This window comes from Musa acuminata, chromosome BXJ2-3 (genome assembly GCF_036884655.1).
Source record: "Musa acuminata AAA Group cultivar baxijiao chromosome BXJ2-3, Cavendish_Baxijiao_AAA, whole genome shotgun sequence".
NCBI classification, from domain to species: domain Eukaryota; kingdom Viridiplantae; phylum Streptophyta; class Magnoliopsida; order Zingiberales; family Musaceae; genus Musa; species Musa acuminata.
The window spans coordinates 5,954,795-5,974,367 of NC_088340.1; the positions used below are offsets into that span (position 1 = coordinate 5,954,795).

General features: G+C 36.9%; 2 protein-coding genes across 7 annotated transcripts; both read right to left on the reverse strand.

Moving 5' to 3' along the window:
- Window positions 1–196: 196 nt before the first annotated feature.
- On the reverse strand, window positions 197–15,743 carry LOC103977626 (O-fucosyltransferase 2). Of its 6 annotated transcripts, none has more exons than XM_065098593.1 (10): window positions 14,744–15,743; window positions 11,634–11,720; window positions 11,436–11,532; window positions 11,162–11,223; window positions 8,590–8,678; window positions 7,445–7,565; window positions 7,187–7,330; window positions 5,140–5,468; window positions 4,693–4,933; window positions 197–1,182 (listed from the first exon to the last, which is right to left on the reverse strand). In XM_065098593.1, exons 1-10 carry the CDS (start codon window positions 15,227–15,229, stop codon window positions 874–876), a joined length of 1,965 nt encoding a protein of 654 aa, XP_064954665.1. In that variant the 5' UTR covers window positions 15,230–15,743; the 3' UTR covers window positions 197–873. The 6 variants fall into 6 exon arrangements, with proteins under 6 accessions (XP_064954665.1, XP_009391469.2, XP_009391470.2 ...); XM_009393194.3 differs by having other exon boundaries at window positions 11,634–11,723; window positions 14,744–15,741; XM_009393195.3 differs by having other exon boundaries at window positions 825–1,094; window positions 11,634–11,723; window positions 14,744–15,742.
- A 1,404-nt stretch (window positions 15,744–17,147) lies between these two features.
- On the reverse strand, window positions 17,148–18,509 carry LOC135606431 (glucan endo-1,3-beta-glucosidase-like). The gene is made up of 2 exons (XM_065097462.1): window positions 18,361–18,509; window positions 17,148–18,236 (listed from the first exon to the last, which is right to left on the reverse strand). Exons 1-2 carry the CDS (start codon window positions 18,434–18,436, stop codon window positions 17,290–17,292), a joined length of 1,023 nt encoding a protein of 340 aa, XP_064953534.1. The 5' UTR covers window positions 18,437–18,509; the 3' UTR covers window positions 17,148–17,289.
- Between the last annotated feature and the right edge of the window lie 1,064 nt (window positions 18,510–19,573).

Below are 19,573 nucleotides of genomic sequence, written 5' to 3' on the forward strand. Positions count from 1 at the left end.
CTGCAAGAGAGAGAGAGAGAGAGAGATGTTACTCAACTACATATGCAACAATTCAAGCACCATCACCTGATGCCTCGCCCAGATCATGTGTTACTGTAAACGCCTTTCAATGAACAAGTTGGATCAGTGGTACCCTGAGGCTCCTTCCAAATGAAACAACTCCCAAGAAAAATGTTCCCAATGCAGTGAAAAGATCTTCAAAGAAGAGAATATTTCATGGTGAAATAGGATCATCCATACATAGCATCATTCTTTTGGACAACCTTGAAATAAGCTTACACAGATAGAAAGTGCAGCAATCCACATGGAAAGTTTGACATTTTGATGTTTGTTACTGACCTTCTGCTTTGGTCGAGCTTCAAAAATTTCAAGTTCTAAGCTGACAAGTTCTATGTGACATCTTAAAACCGACATAGAGCACTCGTTTGATTGCTGCAAGCCGTGTCATGTGCACCAGCACTTAATACCAAATCAATGCCTTATTCTATAGGTAACAGTTACTAAAACAAAAAAACCCAAGTGGGAAAAAAGTTGTTGCAAGCGACGTTCTTTACCATGTTCTCCGAGGATTCCTTTACCATATAACAGAAGAAGATTTCATTGCGCTCATCATTTTCTCCATTCACCAACATTGTAGTTGGTGTTATTGTTTCCAAGGTATTACTAATATGCTTACCTTTCAAAAGGTACTTAGAAATAACCTGTGACCCATTCTTCTCTATACTTCCCTGGAGGTTCACGCTTTATCTGCCTTGCTCTAGACAGACATTCCAATTCAGTGATCTGAAAGCTACATTTGACATAAGACCATGCTGGCACCACTCTGAACAACCATAAAAAAAAATCTCCATTTCAAGAAAGAAACCTGATATCCTACTCAACCATACACATGCACTCTGGAGATCGTGGATGTCTATAGATGCTCCGAGCAATTGGTCTTTCATGAATTTGCTTGGTCTGTTTGATAGTTTTCCTAACTCTATCCTCGAATTCCTTCCATTCTATTGTGGAGTTCTTCAAAAAAATACTGGCTAGCCTTCGTTTATTGGGTCGTATTGTCGGAAGATTACCTCCTCCGTAATACATACGGTAACCTGAAACAAGAGCAGACAACTGGCTCCCTGAGTCTGTCATGGCAAATGCGTCTGCAGCAGCACATACAATAAAATCCAGGGCTGCTAGCTGCGAAAAGAAATTACACAGTTCCAAGTTCAAGTTCTTTTGCTTCAATGAGTTGGTCAAGTTTTCATAAATATGTGAAAAATCAAACAAAGGATCTTCTTTCTCACTTTGCTCTGATTAATGGTGCAAATATTGATGGTACTCAAGGCAAATTTATTAAAACAGAAAAAAAAAAGAGAAAAGGCAAGTGGTTTTGATTAACTTATCTAGTCCAACTTTCCCAATTAGTGCCCACTTCAATCCAACTCCACCACTCAAATATTGAGCCTACTCCCTTGCAAAAAATAAAATAAAATAAAATAATATCCAGCCTGCCTCATAAAACTAAATTGCTAGCCTACCTCCTAAAACCTAGCCTATATGTGAATGCAAACAGAAACAAAAGATAAGAACAGAAGTTGTCAGTAAAGAAGATGAAAATCCACTCTTATCTGAAAGAGAGTTCAATTCTCTAATGGGAAATGCATAGAAAAAATGAGGAAGATCACTTCCTATCTGCAGCCACATGTGGCCTCCTGACAAAGGAAAGAAGAAAAATCTTCTCTTTGCCTCCTTTTTGTTACAGAAATTGTCAATCTAGCATTCACCTCAAGTACACAACTTCCACAGGGATCAAGAGGAAGGGAGAAGAGCTCACTAGACTCTTGTTCACTGCCAATCATAACTTCACATGACCAAAAGGATAATAAACAGAGAATGTCCATGGTCTGGTGGTGTATGTATCAGTTACAAACATTTTGATGCTTGAAGAGGGGATTGTGGCGGGTGCAAAAATGATGCAGCAAATCCAAGCAGGAATGGGATTGTTCGTCTTCAAACAGAAAGTTTATCACTACAGTAAATTCTAGCGAGAGAGATGGAAAAAGAGAAATAAAAAGAAGTGAGAATACAGAAAATTGGAGAATAAAAATATCGGGCCAATTACCAAAGGGGATATAACATGCACAATCTCACAAAATTTTCAGTAGCTTTTGCAAGGAATGTTTTTCTTTTATAAACTACAGTCAAACTTAAATTAATAGTTTGAACAGATAAGAATAGTTTACAAAGTTGAAACCATAACAAGATTGGCCCATGATGATAGAATCAAATATGGATTGGATTGGATCGAACTGACATGATCCAAATCAATAAAGAAAATAATTTTTGATAGAAATATTATGACATGATCTTATATGGACTAGAAGGGAAACCAGGATAATGATTCTAAATGAATGTCATAAATCAATAGTAAGAACCTCAAACTACATTTTGCAGTCTGGGATTAACTATTTTGTAATTGCCTTTTCTATATCCCTTTTCTCATCTTTAGTATATGCATTATCTATTCTGTCTATTTTATAGTCTGAAATGAGAAAGCCACAGGATCTAGGTCGACAATGTTAGGAGCTAGCCTTCTGCCATATGAACTAAAGAAATCTTGTTTGCAATCTGTACACAATTGTCTCGTACTAGTTATCTTACCAAATTCGTGTACCATTTGGATGGCCCATGCTAGCACTCTTATCTAATCCCTATCTGCTGCTGCCTAGGTTGTGTCAGAGTGAATGATCGACTCGACTGAGGCCTGGCACCACCGCCACTACTGTTCCGATCATACTGGGAGTTTCTAGGCCGATGTCACATGGGCCAGAAGTTTGGGGCTATCGTCGACATTATCCCCATTATCCATATACTAATCATATGTGACTGACATAGATGTCTGCCTATCCATGTCTGCTTACTATACATTTTGCTGCAGTCTTAGGGCTTTTCAACATCCAACTTTGTCCTGAAATCCTATTTGACATCTTGCAGTACCTTTGTGCATTTGACCATGTTAGAAAATCCATCAACCAAATGTTGCTTCAGATAGGTTTTTTCCACTCTGACCAATATAATCATAGTGGAGTCATTGCCAAAGATAGTAGTTATCCAAACAACGGGCATGTTGCTATGTTGGATCCGTACCCTTATTGCCTTGGTGCCATTTTTCTAGAGAAGTTGCCAATCTTAGTCAAAGCCTCTAAGGCATAATTGTGAAATTTACATCTGGTACTGTAAATTGAAGTTGGATCCAGATGGATTGAGCATAGATTATATATAAATCTAGGTAAGTTTCGCAAAGATCTAGATTGAATCTATGCAGATCTAGGCTAAATCTGCAAACAATCAAGTCTAAGCAAATAAAGTCAGATCCTTCAAGACCTAGGCTCAATATAGGCAAATGAAGATTGAATCCGAATGGATCTAGGCTATTATGGTGTTCTAGGTTCGACCTAAGCAAATGAAGGGCAAATCTGCACAGATCAAACTCAGATTCACATAGATTGACCTAGATCCGCAAGGATCTTGGCTAGATCAGAAGGGAGTTTGATCCAATATGAGCCTCTTGGCGCTGAATGATTTTGATCTACACTATACTGGTGTACATAGGTGAGGTGAAAAAAAATGATCAAGAAAAATTAACCTAAGCACAAAATTACACTATATTTGATCTACACTATATTTGTACTATCCTAAGCACAAAACTTTAATCAAGAAAAATTAACCAAAATGAGCTAATTTAAGTTTCGAATTTACCTTCACTTGGAGATGAATATCCCTCTTTTCTTGAATTTGGTCCTTAATTTACTAGGATTTGAGAGAGTTTGGGACTTTGGGAGGTGAATTTTAAAGAGATTGAGAGCAAATGGAAGAGAATGAGTGAGAAAGGTTGAAAGTTGAAACCATTTTAAATATGAGTGGTGGTTTGGAAACCAAGTGGTATGCTCATCCTCTATTTGGTGTGTACCTGTCATACTTTGATCATACTTAGATCAGAGTATAACATAAAATGATGAGTGTCAAGGTTGGTGCACCCCATTCAACACTGGATTGAGTGAAATTGCCAGGTTTGCATGCTGGTCCCTTTTCAGACTGGGACATACCAGGGTACACCAGGCAATACTTCCAGCATTCCAAAGAATGCTAGAAGTTTCTCTTCCACAGTCAATATGCTGTCCCTTGTACTGTATGATATTTGAAACACTACTAGAAGTTCCCACTATAGGGCAAAAAGTTAAAAATAGGCCTTTGCACAAGCATGCTTGTGCACGACACAGTAATACGAATGCTGGTACATTTAATTTTCTCATCCTCTTTTGTTGATTTTGTCCATAATGACTAGGTATCTTAATAAGAAAATGAGAATTTGACCTTCTATCTTTCATCCTTTGCATCAATCATAGGCCAAGTCAATCATAAATAAAGTTCTCCTCATATGACATCAATTGTTAAATTATATCCATAACTTCCAAATCTATTTTTCTAGATCACTCATGAATTTTGTTATCCTGATTGAAATTAATATTTTAGTCAATTAACTTATTGAATTTTGTGTTTGATTAATAAAAAATAAAAAACACAAACAGAATTTGAATTCTGCAGTTGATTAGCAAAAAATATTAAAAATGCCAAACAGAATTTGAATTCTGCATTCGATTAATATAAGATATTAAAAACAACAAACAGAATTTTAGATAATATTACCTGTGAAGAGAAGTTGCGAAATGGTTCAATTTCAGATGAAGATAGAAGGCTTTCCTTAGTTGCCAAATTAGGATACAAGCTATTTATAGTAGCCATTCGTAATTTTCCTCCATAAATTTGGGCACCTGCAACATATATGCTAGTTTTTCGCTTAAAACCCAGAGAAGCAAGCATAAGGACTGCTTCTTCAGGGGTAAGAGGACATTTGCCTTCAGATCGCAGAAATGCAGCAGAAGGTACCCTGAAATATATGTAAATTTATTTAAGGCTTTGCATGTGAACATAAAAGATCTAAAAGCCCTTACATAGATAATGAAAAATAGTAGCATTACATAGTGACATGTCAAATATTTTGAAAGAAAAATATTTTTGAAAATAGTGATATATCAAATGAGATGATACTAAAAGAAATATCTTTCTTCTGCAATTTATATATCTGTTACATACTTTGTAGTGTTCTTGAGAAGTGTCAATGCAGGAAAATGGACAGCTCGATATGCTTCTAGCTCATCTTCTTCATCCTTGCCACCACCAAAGTGACACATGGAGTATGCTGCCATGTCAATTTCAAACCTGAGATGCACTGCTAAATACCTTGATGGGACAATTTTATTCCCTTTCATAGTAAGCTTTTCTGCAAAAGAACCTAATAGATTATGTTCCAAGGGTCCTGAATGTGATACATGATGACGCATTCTCTGTATAAGCAAAGCACCAGTCTCTTGTATCTTTTCAACAAACCGAAGTGCATGAAAGTTGCATCTGCACCGAAGCCTCTAAATATTCCTTTTGTTAGGAAAAGAAGAATTAAATTAAGGCCTAAAAGACAAGCTAATTGTAAAGATCAACAGATTTCCTCCACTGAATCATGCAGCAGGCAGTATATATGTCAGTGCATCCAGTTCACTAGTCGTCATTCCAACTTCATTTTATTAGCAAGATTAAAAGGTTACTTTTATGCTTTGGTGCTTCCAATAATAAAAAAAATGAAAATAGAAACTTCCCCTTGTCCAGAACAGCTACACAACAGAGTGAAGTTGAAATTTTAATTAGCCTGTCTATGTCATGACACTCATTATTAACATCCTAAGACAATAAACTATCTTTATCTAAATAAATTTTGGCTAGCCTGTCTATCTTTATCTAAATAAATTAACTAGTCAAAATTTTAGGGTCATCAACTTTTAGGGCAGGTATTGACCAAAGACTGTTAGCATGACATTAGTTTAAATTTTAAAATTGAAGGGAGGAAGAAAAGAGAGATATTTCTCAAATTGTTGGTGACTATTACATTTTTGTCAGCAAGTTCATCTTGCAAGCTCAAGACAATATTTCTAATGATATATCCATTGGCCAAATAAATCATCTCACCAGAATTCATGATATGGACCTCTGGAGTTCTGTGCATGAAGAACAAATCTTTAATGGAGAACTGATATGATTAAGCAATTAAGAAACAGTAACCGTCTAGATAAACCTGTATTAATAATTTAATATATGAGTCGAGCAACAGGATAATAAATGTTGCTTCAGTTTTCCCAGCATTTCTGAGAACAAAATTTGGTTTTCCTCCATTCTCGCACTGGTTTACCATCAACAAAGATTGTTTTCAGGGAATCGTATACCACTCTTCCTGGAATATTACTGTACCATGGTCCAATACCAACTTATAAATTTTTTAATTATTGTTTCCCATTAATACAGGGCCATATAAGTCAGTGTACCACTTGGTATACTGGTATCTTACTAGTCCAATCAGTTATTAAAACCGGTATTAGACCAATATTTAAATTGTTGATTGCTCTTTCAGAAAATAGATTAACCAATGGATATATTACTAGATATGGACCATACTCATAATCCTGGTCCAGTGATCCAGTTGAAAATTTGATTGGATATGATTATGATTGACCCAATCCTACAAACTTTATTATACATGTTATATATTAATTTGTTTCCATATATAAAAATGGTCATTGTTTACCCACCAGTAGATTGTAATTTAACAGCGAGCAAACAATGACAATCACAAAACATTAAAAATATGCTATCAAGAGGAGCCCTTAAGTCCATGAGTTGACCTCTTTCATAAAATTCAATTACCGAAGCAGTATGACATTAGAAAAAAAAAAGACTATGCTAACACTATTGTACCAGCACAGTACACTGGCCCATTTTGATCACAGCATTGTATATATCAAGCAGTACATCCAGTATGGACTAGAACAATCTAAATTGACCTTTTAAATTTAAATATTATACCTTGGAACAAAGAACATGGTGAACATCTACCTTTAGAAACTTACAAGTAACATTTGTTAAATGATTACAGTGTTTCAAGACTGAAGCCCAAGTAAAATAAAGGTAAAGAGTCATTCCTCGGGAAAATGGAAACAGAATAGTTGCATTTCCACGGTAGAATATTTCTATATGGCATTTTAACTTAAAAACATTCTATACTATAATGAATGTGTAAATTTTGCAGATATTATACCTGTAATTCAAATGGTACAGGGTCAAATGCCAAGCGATTTCCATAACCAACAAAATGGACCACCCTATTTTTCAGTAGGATCGGAAGAATCTGTTTCAGGTAAAAACTCGGTTTTGCCTCTTTCATTATTTCAGCATCAGTCACCTACCAAAAATCCAGTTTTTATATCAGACAACAAAAATGAAAAAAAAAAAAAAGATTAAGCTTAAAATAATTCTCAATAGTATCATTAATTGGCTGTTGAGAAATGGCACTTACAATGCTACCAATTGCTTCCAAGTCTAGTGACTGCAGTTCAGAAGGCAATGCCTTCTGTATTGGAATATCATCTTTCAAGTAATTGATAAAATGCTCCTCCTGGTATATATCGCCGAATTGGCTAAGATATAGAACTCAATAACGTCATTTTCTATACCTAGAATAAAACATTAATGGAAAACTCATACGCAAAAGATATACTAACCTTTGAGACTACTTTAGACAGGAATGCATTAAATTTTCCATAAAATAAAAAATAACTTGGTTTTTAGGTTTGAACAACTACGACTAAAATTTTTGTATTACAAATTCATTCACAACTCATTTCATGCTGATCATTTCAATGGTTAACAAACAAAATTTCAACTGCTGTTTTTTTCAAGATTAGGTTTTGTATATTAACAAAATGATAACTTTCCTTACTGACATTATAGCTAAAATTAGTACTGCTAAAAGCATGGTCTGCAGTACCGGACCATACCGCCCAGTACGGGTGGTACGTACCAGTCCGACAGACTTCCGGTACGCGGACCATATGTTACCGGTCCGACACTGTAGCAGTACTGTAGCAACGCTGTAACCCTGCTACAGTGCTCGGCACGCCTAAATATACCGAGCGGTATACCTGGGTGTACCGCTCGGTATACCGTACCGTACCGGTACCGAGCCCAGGTCGAAACTCCGGTACGGTACGGTATTACGGACCTTGGCTAAAAGCATCTTGCTATCCATGCAACAATAAATTAGACCCCGTAATTAAAAGAACCCAGCAGCAAAGTCCACTATTGTTAATTTACTCATCTTATGCTGCATGTAGCTAATGTGCTTTCTTGTGATTTATTTAATACTAAATCTCAATGATAAGCAACACAAAACCAGTTCCACAATAAAACAAAAATACAATTTACATGGATATTAACCTATTCATATAAGAATATAATTATAAATAAAGGAGTTTAAATTTCCAAATTCTTTCTCTATGTAACAAAAATTGGTTATGTTACAGCTGGGCGCTACAATATCTTCTAAGTTCTACAATACATTCATCATTTATTTTTGAAAAACCAAATATGTGTAAAGAGAAGATTGACAAGAGATATAGTGAAAGGATATAAGCTCAATAATTTGATTTTAAGAAAGAGTACCTTTTATCTCTCCATACACTACTGTACAAAAACCGTGGAAGCACGAGAGTTGAATTTAGTAATCGAGCAATAGCAACTGCATTGCAGATCTGTTAAACATAGACAATTTTAAGTTCACAATGGGTATAAATTGGATAAATCCAAAGCAGTTTTGAAAGAACTATAGAGTTGATATAAATAGCAGTGTGGCACACCAGTTAAAAAATGTAAGGCAAGTTAAGCACTATACCAAAAGTTGGCACATTAATGAAAGGTAGCAAACAAAGATAACAAAACAAAAGTTTATATGATACTTTCATAAATCAAAAGTGCATCAAATATACATATTCTGTGGATAATTCTTTCTCAAGAGGTCTGTGTGATCAAAACAGAGACCTTTGGGGTCTACAAGAGGTACAGAAAAACCATCCCAAATCCCTCCTGAATTAGTGATGAACTTAAATTTGGGTTAAATTGGACATGTTTTACATTTTAATAATATTCTCTTTTCTTTAGAATAATTTTAGTAATTTAAAAGGGGTTTTTGAAGACATCACAAGTCAAAACATGGGAACATCTTCTACGTTTCTACCCTGTCTAGATTGCTTAAGAAGGAAAAGGAAGCCAAATGATACAAGGGAAGAATTTGAAATTTGAGTTTGGTTGAGGATTCAACGGTTTAATCAAGGATCTCATCCCTAAGAAAGTTCATGCTTGATTAATATATTTCCACAAAAAAGGAAGTCTAAGTCCATCAAATATCATATAAAAAGCAAAGATTGGCTTGCAAAGATACATTTGGAAGCGTATAATGCATAAAGAAAAAGAAACTAGGTTAATAGGCCTTGCTTCAAGGAATGTAATTCTTGGCTATAATTTTTTGTAATTATCATTTTCATTAGTCTTGCAGTTTTTCCCTTTATTGTTACGAAAATGATGCTGAACTTCTTGCCATCATAATATGTATACTAACCACAACTTAAGTAATGGATGATTGAAAATGCACCAACATTTTTTTCATCTAAATTAAGGTACACAAACAAGAGCTATGAGGTGATCATTGATGGGGATAGTAACGCTGAACTAGACTCTCAACCTAGCAAGGTGCACAAGTACATAAAATCACTATTTCTGTTAACCAACGCTGCCTAATGCCATCAAATTTACTACTTATGAGTATGTTTGGTATGAAGCCTGCTTATAGAGACAAACCCACGTCTTTTTAGGATCACCATAAATTTTTAATGTAGATATGACCCACTTTCATGGGTCCAACATCCATATGTTGAAATCATGTGTTTTAATTTCGATCACACCAATCAGTGCAAATTAATATTTGTTTCACCTGGTTCAATTTGAGATGCTACTGTATGGTACAAATCGGTATGTTATTAGATTCAAGCGTAAATAATGTGGAGCAGGCAATTTTGCTTGATCCAATTTGAGATGTTGCCTACTGCCTGGTCAGCTCTTCATATCATACTTATTGAAGTAGTAAGCTAAATGGAATTAAGCTAGTACCGAGATCTCGTTTATTTACTTTTTAAATCCCAATTCTTGATATTTTTATCAGTTATTCTCCTCTCTTTCTTTCCTTCGTCTAGGTGTGAACCAGTCATGCTGTCCTTTCCTTGCATTGTTATCAGCTCCTCATGTCACCGATGCCTCGTTGCCACCTCTTCAAGTCGCCTCTGCATCTTCCTCCTCCGCATCCTCCCCTCTCCTCTCTTTTTCTCCATTGGCTGGGTGGTACCAAACAGTACCAATTTGTATTGACATTTAGCACACCAATCAATATCAATATTTTACCAATTTGGCCACCAACCAATACTGATAATGGAATGAGATTTAATCTTTAGATCAAAGTTCAATACAAGGTAAAGAAAATTATGCTGAACTCCGTCAGAACCAGTTGAGGTCAATAAGGGCAAAGAAAAACCACAAATCGAGAAATCAGTGCATGTAAAAATATAACTTCTATCAAATTTAAAAGACCTGAGAACATAATTTGTGCTCTAGTGGTTAAGGAAATCAAATTACTCAATAACAGTGCATATATTATTTTTCATTGTTTAAATTGATGATACTAGGTGGTATAGGTTGAGATATCATCCAATAGATTGTTACCATACTAGCTTGATAAGTTAGCTTGATAAATCCTGGTACAAGACCAGGATTTAAATCCTTGCTTGACATTATCTTCAAATTTAAGTTATACACAGAAGCTAAAAATATACAAGATCTCTTGAATATATAATTGGCATAAATAATCTTTAATACTAATGCTAGTAATAGATTCTTATGCTAAAATTAGTGACATGTGATCCAAAACTCAACTAAAAAAGGCTATTTCACCATTTGGTTACCTAACATGAATAGTTGCAACAAGCATTTGAGAAACAAAATGGGAACGTTATCTCAAGAGGTAAATTTTGATGGCCTTGAATATCAAACAAAACCATGTCCTTTCATACTAATATCTCAATACCTTACATTCAAAAGCAACTGTAAACAAATGACAAAAATTTGGATTGCAAATGTCAGTAATAGTGTAATACTAGTGTACTACTAAGTAAATTAAATAATTGCTTACAGCGACCCGTTGCTGGTTTATGCCTCCATTTGCACTGACTATAATGTATCCATTATGTCCATCTACATTATCAAGAAAAGAATGACAATCGAATATCATTATAAGAAACTATATGTGCTTTCCGATCAATTATACAGAGATCAAGAATATCAAGTTGAACAACAAAACGTATTGAAATAGGAACCAAGCAAAACTTTAGTATTGAACATAATGTTTATCATGGAAAAACTAATTCAAATAAAGTACATAAAAAAAGAAAAAGAAAGTGACTTACCACAACGTTCCCAGTTACGTTCATCAGCACAACGCTTCCATGTAGTAGGACCGATGGGTTCCTGCCATAAATCTTGAGGTTCTGGTCTGCTATCAGCCTAATCCAGAAATAGTTTGATAATAATACTAGTTCAATTTAAGTCACTAAATGGATTTCTTTGTCTGCATTTTATGGGATGAGGTAGGTGGATTCTTTTACCTCAGCCAAGGCATGGGCAGCCAATCCCAGCAGTCTGGAAAACATGACTCCAGTAGACCTTTGACCATTGCCATAAATATTCCATTTCTCCTGAATGGAATAAACATATATTGAAACAATCCATAATAATTTGAAATGGTTATTAAAAAATTGAATAAAGACAGCGAAACAATGTCCTAAACACATTACGCAGGTTTTGAAGTATACTTATGGGAGTGACTGCAGTATAACTTTTTGCTAATTAATCCATTTTTACTTTTGGAACAAAATGAACTTGGTCTCTTAAAGTCAATGACCATAATTTTATGATTTGATGTCCATAGTATGATGCAAGGTATACATTTTCAAATAATAGCGCCCATACCGGGCGATACATACCGGTCCGTCAGCTAACCGGTATACAGACCGCTCGTTACAGAACGGTATATATATATATATATATATATATATATATATATATATATACCGAACGGTATACTACTCGATATACAGTATCGTACCGTACCGAGCGAATGTCGAAACGTCGGTACGGTATGATATTTCAAACCTTGATATGATGTGTTGCCTATTTGTTCTCCTTGGCTTACAACTTGCTATTTTCAATTTTTGATGGCTTGCACAGCTAATGGTACTAATTCATTTGGATGTGCTCATGATATCATGGTCAAATAAAATATTCATGCATAACAACAACAACACAAATATAAAAGTTATCAAGACTTTGACTAAATAAAGCACATAATATGTTAAAAATTGCCACCCAATAACTAGGTTCTTCTCTGTCCCAGCACAATGCAGTTGTACCTCACCATCCAGATGAATAGAGTATCAAAGAGAGACGAGTAAGGTTCAGTATTACACAATGTTAAAACATGGATGTGATATTCCAATAGTCTCAAATCAAGAAATAGTTAGATATTACCAAGGTCTGCAATTTCATACCGTACCGGAGTTTCGATGATCGCTCGGTACGATACGAAACTGTATACCGAGCGATATACCATTCGGTATACCGCTCGGCATATATATATATATATATATATATATATATATATATATAACTCGGCGACATCGCTTCGACAATGTCGCCTCTCTCTTCTCCCAGCCCAGGCGAGGCGACATCATCTTGTTTATATATATATATATATATATAAGGCGACGTCGCCTTTTCCTTCCCCACGCGGGGCAACATCGCCTCGTATATATATATATATATATATATATATATATATATATATATATAATTTTATTTTATTTTATTTTATTTTATTTTTTTTCGTTCCGCCCGGTTGCGGGTGGTCCACGTACCGGTATGCCGTTGGACCGGTATGTATCGCTTGTACCAGACGGTATCATTCGATATTGCCTTCCTTGGATATTACAGACTTACATATTATGATTCAAGTCTAATAATTTGGATTATGCATCATGAACCATTCTCTGGATTTGTAGTAACGTGTTATTGGACTAGCTTGCTACCAGACTCGCTGCATATATTATAATCGTACCAAAGCAACTCTATAGGCTTCTACACAAGTGAAGTTGACATCTACATGCAACACATTAAGCAGAGCAAGACTATTAGATACATGGAAGAAATTATCCAGTTCGATCCCACACAAAATGTCATGAAGTTCTACAGGCTATATATGTTTGCCAACAATAATTTGAAAAGCAAAGATAATGGAGTAATAGTTTCATATAGTTTCATGTCAGTCAATCCTGAGAAGATAATTGAATCTAGATTATTATCTACTGCCAACATTTTAAACTTGAGCATTTCTAACAACAATGATAAATCCCACTCCATATAAGTTAATAAGTCAACATGGCTACTTAGGATGTTACGATGGAGGACACCAACAGGGTGTAAAATTAGTCAATGGATAATAATTGATAAACCTGTTGTTTTAATTGATTTTAAGCAGAAGCCAAAGAAGATAAAATATGAGTTAAGTAAAACAATAAGGGTAACAAGAGAGAAGATAGAGTATACTGAGAAAAATTAGTGGCCTGCACTGCAGCACAAAATGTTTTTTATTTCATCATTACATAACACATGTGATTTCACCAACACATACGAATTCACTGATGCAGCTGACACCTACCATTTAAATACACTGAGAAGTTATTCTACTCAGTCTTTGACAAAACCTTGCATAGATTGTAAAAGAATGTAGCACTGTACCAACCTTCTGTTGGAGTTCCAATTTGAGCCATCATTTCCGATTGACTCTATCTATCTACTGGACAAGGCTTCCACAATGGAAGTTTTAGGATATCAGAAATGCAGTAAAAAGCAAAAGGATTCTAAAGGAGGAATAATGTGACTGGGACCTAGTATAACCCAGACTTAAAAAGACAAACCTAAACTTGACCCAAACTACACCATAACCTAGAGTTGAGTTTTGAAACCTTGTCCCGAACCCCAGAGAACAAAAGGGTCTTGTTGCACATATGTTCACCTAAAAATTTTCACTGTTTTTTGGGTGCTTGAAGCAGTAGTTTAGCTTGATGAGGTGAGACTATTTTGTATGATGAGATGCCAAGAACCAGTTTGAAAGAATTACATTACATTTCATTGCAAATCCTGCACCTTTTGAATATATAAGCATCCATGTTTCTCAATCCGATTTATGCATTTGCACATTTACCTATGTGCGACAGTGTGTTTGATCTCCGAGTGATAATAGCAGCAACAGGGAGCCATCTTAACAGGTTGCAGTATTGAGCTTACACGAACATCCTACACCATTGATCCTTATTTCTTATTACGCAAGACTCTTGTACTCCATATGAGGAGATCAAAATTGTTAACTCAGCATTCTCATTTTAATTTACAATCATCATCACATCTCCAACAAATCATCCATTCAGCAGCATTAAATATTCAAATTTTTGACAAATTATCTTCTCGTTTGTTAAGTCAACTTCATTAAGGCAAATAGAAACACAAAGCTAATCGGACAAATCAAAACATTGTTGCATCCATAAGATAAATCACAGTGACGGAAAGAACACAACTATGAAACTTTTGAATAATGGCCATTGATCACATTGGCAAAACTTTCCGCCAAATAAATATAAGAATGCAGGAAAAAGAAAGGTACCAGAATAGATGGCCGGGACAAGGACACGACCGACACGTTGGAGGATCCCGGATTCCTTCGAAGTAGGCGGATGGGAGTGTCCTGAAGCCGGGAGAACATCCACCAGTTCATAAGAAAAAAGAAAACAACCACCCCGCCCCAGATCACTATCCCCCTCGTCCTCCGCCGATGCCATCCCTTGGAACCAGCAGCAACACCCACGCCACCGCCGCCGACAACCCTCTTCCTCCTCATCCGCCGGTCGCCACCGCGGGAACCCAAAAGGGAACGCAGCCGAGGCAGGGATGTCCGCCACCAGCCACCGCAGGAGTCCGGGGCGCCGCGGGAGGCGGAGAAGCGGCTGAGGGAGAGGGGCGAGGGCGAGTGGGAGGACCCAAAGCCGAAGGCGGGGCCGGAGGAGGCCGCGCGGCCTCGCGGGGTGGTTGGGAGGGAATCCAGGGAGAGGGAGGGGGAGGGGGAGGGTTGGGCAGCGTCGGTCGACGCCATTGGGATACGGAAAGTGATCGATGGGGGGTGGCTGGCTCCGTAATCAATTGGCCTTATACAAGTGGAAGACGCAGGAGGTCGTCAATGATTGCAGAGTGAGGCGACGGGATCCTTTTGTTCCGGTGGGCTCGGGACGAGACGCTGAAAAGAAAAGGGTAGGAAGAAATAGCGGGCACGAGGTGGTCCTCGCACCAAACCTGGTCAATGTTCAAGACGCCATGTGGTGCCCTGACTGGTTTGTCGCAGCCGGCCACCTCTGGCCACCGTTTTATTTTAAGGTTTCTGTAACGCGTTGTGGGGGGCAGCTATTAGGTCGGAAGTAAATGCGACGGGACGATGGTTGGATCCGCAGCTGTTGTGCGCCCATCCACCATTGAAGGATCGTGCAGTTGGAGATTCACGTTTCAGGTCTTGATGGGGGAGAAGCAAGGACGGAGGGACGGACGGGCGGAGGAGAGAGGCGGGCACCATATCCTTCCATGATTTGGCAGCTTCCTGTGAGCGGGCCGAAAGGCTACATTGCTTCGTGTGCTTAATGTGGCCGACATAATAAGTCATGTCGCCCGGCCCCATAGTTAGGCGGCTCGGTCTGATAGAACCGAGAAGCTATTTGGGTCTTTTCTCAACAACCTAATCGTTTGGAATTATTAGTAGCTGAATTAAAGGCTCTGCCTTGGTATTCAGAGATTCGATATTGACATTTTCCCCTCTATTTGATACATTGTTCGATCAATACTATTTCTTCTATTTGGCACATATCATGTGTGCTTTGAATTTATAGACTTCTTAATACTAAAATGAATCATCATAAAATAAAAAAATATTAAAAATTAAAAAAAAAATATATAAATATCATACGTATCCTTATATTTTAGCAAAGAAGAGCAAATGAGAATAAATAATCTGATCGCTCTTGGGTTTTTCTTTTAAAGATGACACTGGATTTTGAAGAATGTAAGAGAAAATATATAATTTTTTTAGAATCGAGAGTATATAAGGGGATTTGTTTGAGTGAGCATAATAAATGGTCTTATAATTAATCTTATATGTTAAAAGTTTTAATTTTTTTAACATAAATAAAAAGTTATCAAATCATAATAATCTTTTATCGACTTTCTAATATATTTTTTTTATTTTTTTCTATCATAATGAAAAATAAAGTAAAATCAATAATATCTGCTGTTGTTATTGGGCCTAAAAGACGGTCTAAATGTCAAATATCGGCTCCCATTAGATTCATTGAACTAATCATATAACCACTATGTCAATCATAGTGTTGGAGGAAATATCATTAGCGTTTCTATCGATACGATATGATTCTGATTCATATGTGAGGAGTTGTGCAAGACAAAACATGATTTCTCTAGACTCGTTATTTGTACAAACACCAAGATTACGAGGAACTTCCTAAGCTAGCCCCACCGATTGTTAAGTTATTATCGACTCTCTTTAATGGAGTTAAGGGTATATTTTATTTTAATATTAAATATAAGAATATCTCATAAAGATTGAAATAGTTCATAATTGACCTGAGCTATCCTTATATTTTTTAGAATATTTCGCAGGAGATGTAGTTCGTAACCGATCCGAGTTATCTTTGGACTTTCAAAAATACATGAATATTCGATAAGGGAGATATTTCGTATTCGATTCGAGCTACCCCTTAATTTTTTAAAATATTTTTATAAATATTTTACAGGGAAGATAATTCTTAATTGACTCGAGCTGTTCTTTGGATTTTTAAAAATATTTATATGAATATTTCATATGGACGACAACTCAATAACTGATCTGAATTATTTTTAGATTTTTATCTATATGGACAAGAGAGTATTGGATTATCTGGATCTTTATATTTCTAGTGATTGTTGACTGGTTATGTCATGTATTATATATTCTTTGTTAGTTATCATTAATCTGATGGTCTATATATTCCTTATGTATAGATAGAAGTTTCTAATACATGACATAACCCAACGACCAGAAATCTCAGGCTTTTCTGGTGCTTTATTCTATGGATATATGGGAACAGGTTTAGTAACCCTCTCCAGGTTTTTGGCTTAAGCAAAGCTAATAGGGTAAACTGGTTGCTTGTTTGGATTAAAGAGACCGAAGTGCTTTTCCAGCTCTGGATTCTTTTGGTTCTCGTTGAACATAGCAAAGATGTAAGTCTCTATCGGCGCTCCCGACCTTCTTGGAGTTCCTCGACCGACATGCCTTATCAGGTTTTGGTTGTATGTTTTGGCATTGTCGATCGTTGCTGCAAAGTCGCCGGCCGACGGCCAGCCGCTCTCGGACACCACAATCGCCACATTCGATCCGCCCACCTTCTCCATCGCCGCGTAGACTGCATCCACCATTGCATCGAACAGGTTCCGGTAACCAAACTGCCCGTCTTTCACTACGACTTCCGTGGAAGTGAACAAGGCATAAGACGCAGAGATCTGGTTCCGGTTGTCTTTGTAGGAGAAGTAAGGGTACACGTTGACCAGCAGCGGCGCTCCGTTTCTCGCTAGGAACTGCACTATGGGGTTCATGTGCGTTTGCGCTGCAGAAGAGAAAGCACCAGCAGAGGGAGGGTAAGAAGTCCCGAGAACAATCGTGGCAACCGAGGTCGACACTTTGATCTGGTTCTGCAGGCCAGCGGAAGACAGAGCCTTTTGGACGTTCTGCATGGCCGGGAGGACGTACTGTGCCAAGCCGCCGGGGATGACCTCGTTGCCGACTGCTATGTAACGGAAGGAGACGCTGGGCCTGAACGCCACAACGTTCTTCTGCACCCAGTTGGTTGCTGCCGAAGGGTCGGACGCCAACGATTGAAGGTTCTCATTGGGAACACCTACCACCAGTTGGATGTTGGATCCTCGTAGGGCTTGAAGGACTTCTTGGTTGGGATCATAAATCCTCATGCTTCCGATCTTGTTGGCTTTGTAAAGGTTCACCACCTCGCCGGGCTGAGGTAGGTTGTTTCCGAGCCTCCCGTAGCAGACACCGATGGCACTTACACCTGATGCAGACAAATCAATTAGTCCATCGACATATAATTATTTATGCAAGGCTATATAAAGGGCGAATTATCCCTAAAGAGAATTCCATCCTGAAGTAAATATGGGAAGTGAGAGGCAACATACTTGCAGGCACTGCCGTGAGGACTGAAACCAGTAATGCAGTGGAATATACAGACCAAATAATTCTTGGAATAGCCATGGCAATAGCTCTCTGGAGTCTGTCGTCCAGTGTGGGATGATGGTATCACACCTCGCTTATATAGAGAGTTGGCAGGACCATCGACATTCTCCACTAGCTCGTGGAAACATGTCCATGGTCATTGTTTCAGGCGCCCCAACCCATCGATCCACCTTACACGGCGGTCTGTTCATCATCTTCCACACTTCTCTCATTTCGTGTAAAACCCGTCAACAATATGACACGGTCTCTGTTTCATTTCAGAGTTGTCTTTATCATCGGCAGTAAGGTAATGCCTTTTCTTAGAATGCATTAGGCTGTATGATAGCGGCATCTCATGTTCTTTGATCGTATCCTCCGCGGGTAGCCCGACAGATACGTAAACAGTCGATTGGTTCTTAAGATGGGCTGCACCAATTGTTTGCAACACCTAAGCTTTGATGATTGAAGAATCACGGAACTAATAAAATCTTATGCTGACATTTGATGATAACTAATGCTTAGAAAATCAAAATTTTGCACTTAGGATAAACATATTTTATTAATCTATATTATTGATATTTTTATTATAAAAATATGAAATTAAGTATCAACAAAATACTAATTTATGTGTCAACTAGCTTTGTTGATAAAAATTGGTTCAGGATTCAATCACTCATTAGAAACATAATTGCATATATATCATCGATTTTGCTATGTTCACCATAAAATAGACTGTGGACTATCTTGCATTAGCTGAAAAATCATTACTTGATATGTTAACCCATGCAATTAAATCTTAGATTAGAAGGTCAAAACTAGCTTTCGAATCCATCAAAGACAACTCATCTTAAGGAAATTTGGATCTACACTTCTTATTGGGTTCTAATCTTGGATATAAAAGCATGATATGCTTTTTATGATATTGATTGGGCCAATTTTGGAGAAAGACTTATGTGTTTTTATCTTATTTTTTTTATTAAGTATCTAAAATATCCTTAGCCACCTATCACTTTTTTTTCTCTCCTTTCCCTCATTTTTTATATGGATCAATCAATAAGGTGACGTTCGTCATAAAATAGATCACGAAATATCAAAACTTTGATAACACATCTTAAGAAAATTTAGATATAAACTTTTCAATATTGGGTTCGAATATAAAAGTAAGGTATGCATTTT

Coding starts and splice junctions, on each gene's coding strand:
- LOC135606431 (XM_065097462.1), bottom strand. CDS start 18,436: ATGGCTATTCCAAGAATTATTTGGTCTGTATATTCCACTGCATTACTG. Junction 18,237..18,360: donor CCTCACGGCAGTGCCTGCAA/GTATGTTGCCTC, acceptor TGTCTGCATCAG/GTGTAAGTGCCATCGGTGTC.
- LOC103977626 (XM_009393194.3), bottom strand. CDS start 15,229: ATGGCGTCGACCGACGCTGCCCAACCCTCCCCCTCCCCCTCCCTCTCC. Junction 4,934..5,139: donor CTTCTCAAGAACACTACAAA/GTATGTAACAGA, acceptor CATATATTTCAG/GGTACCTTCTGCTGCATTTC. Junction 1,183..4,692: donor TTCGCAACTTCTCTTCACAG/GTAATATTATCT, acceptor TTCTTTTCGCAG/CTAGCAGCCCTGGATTTTAT.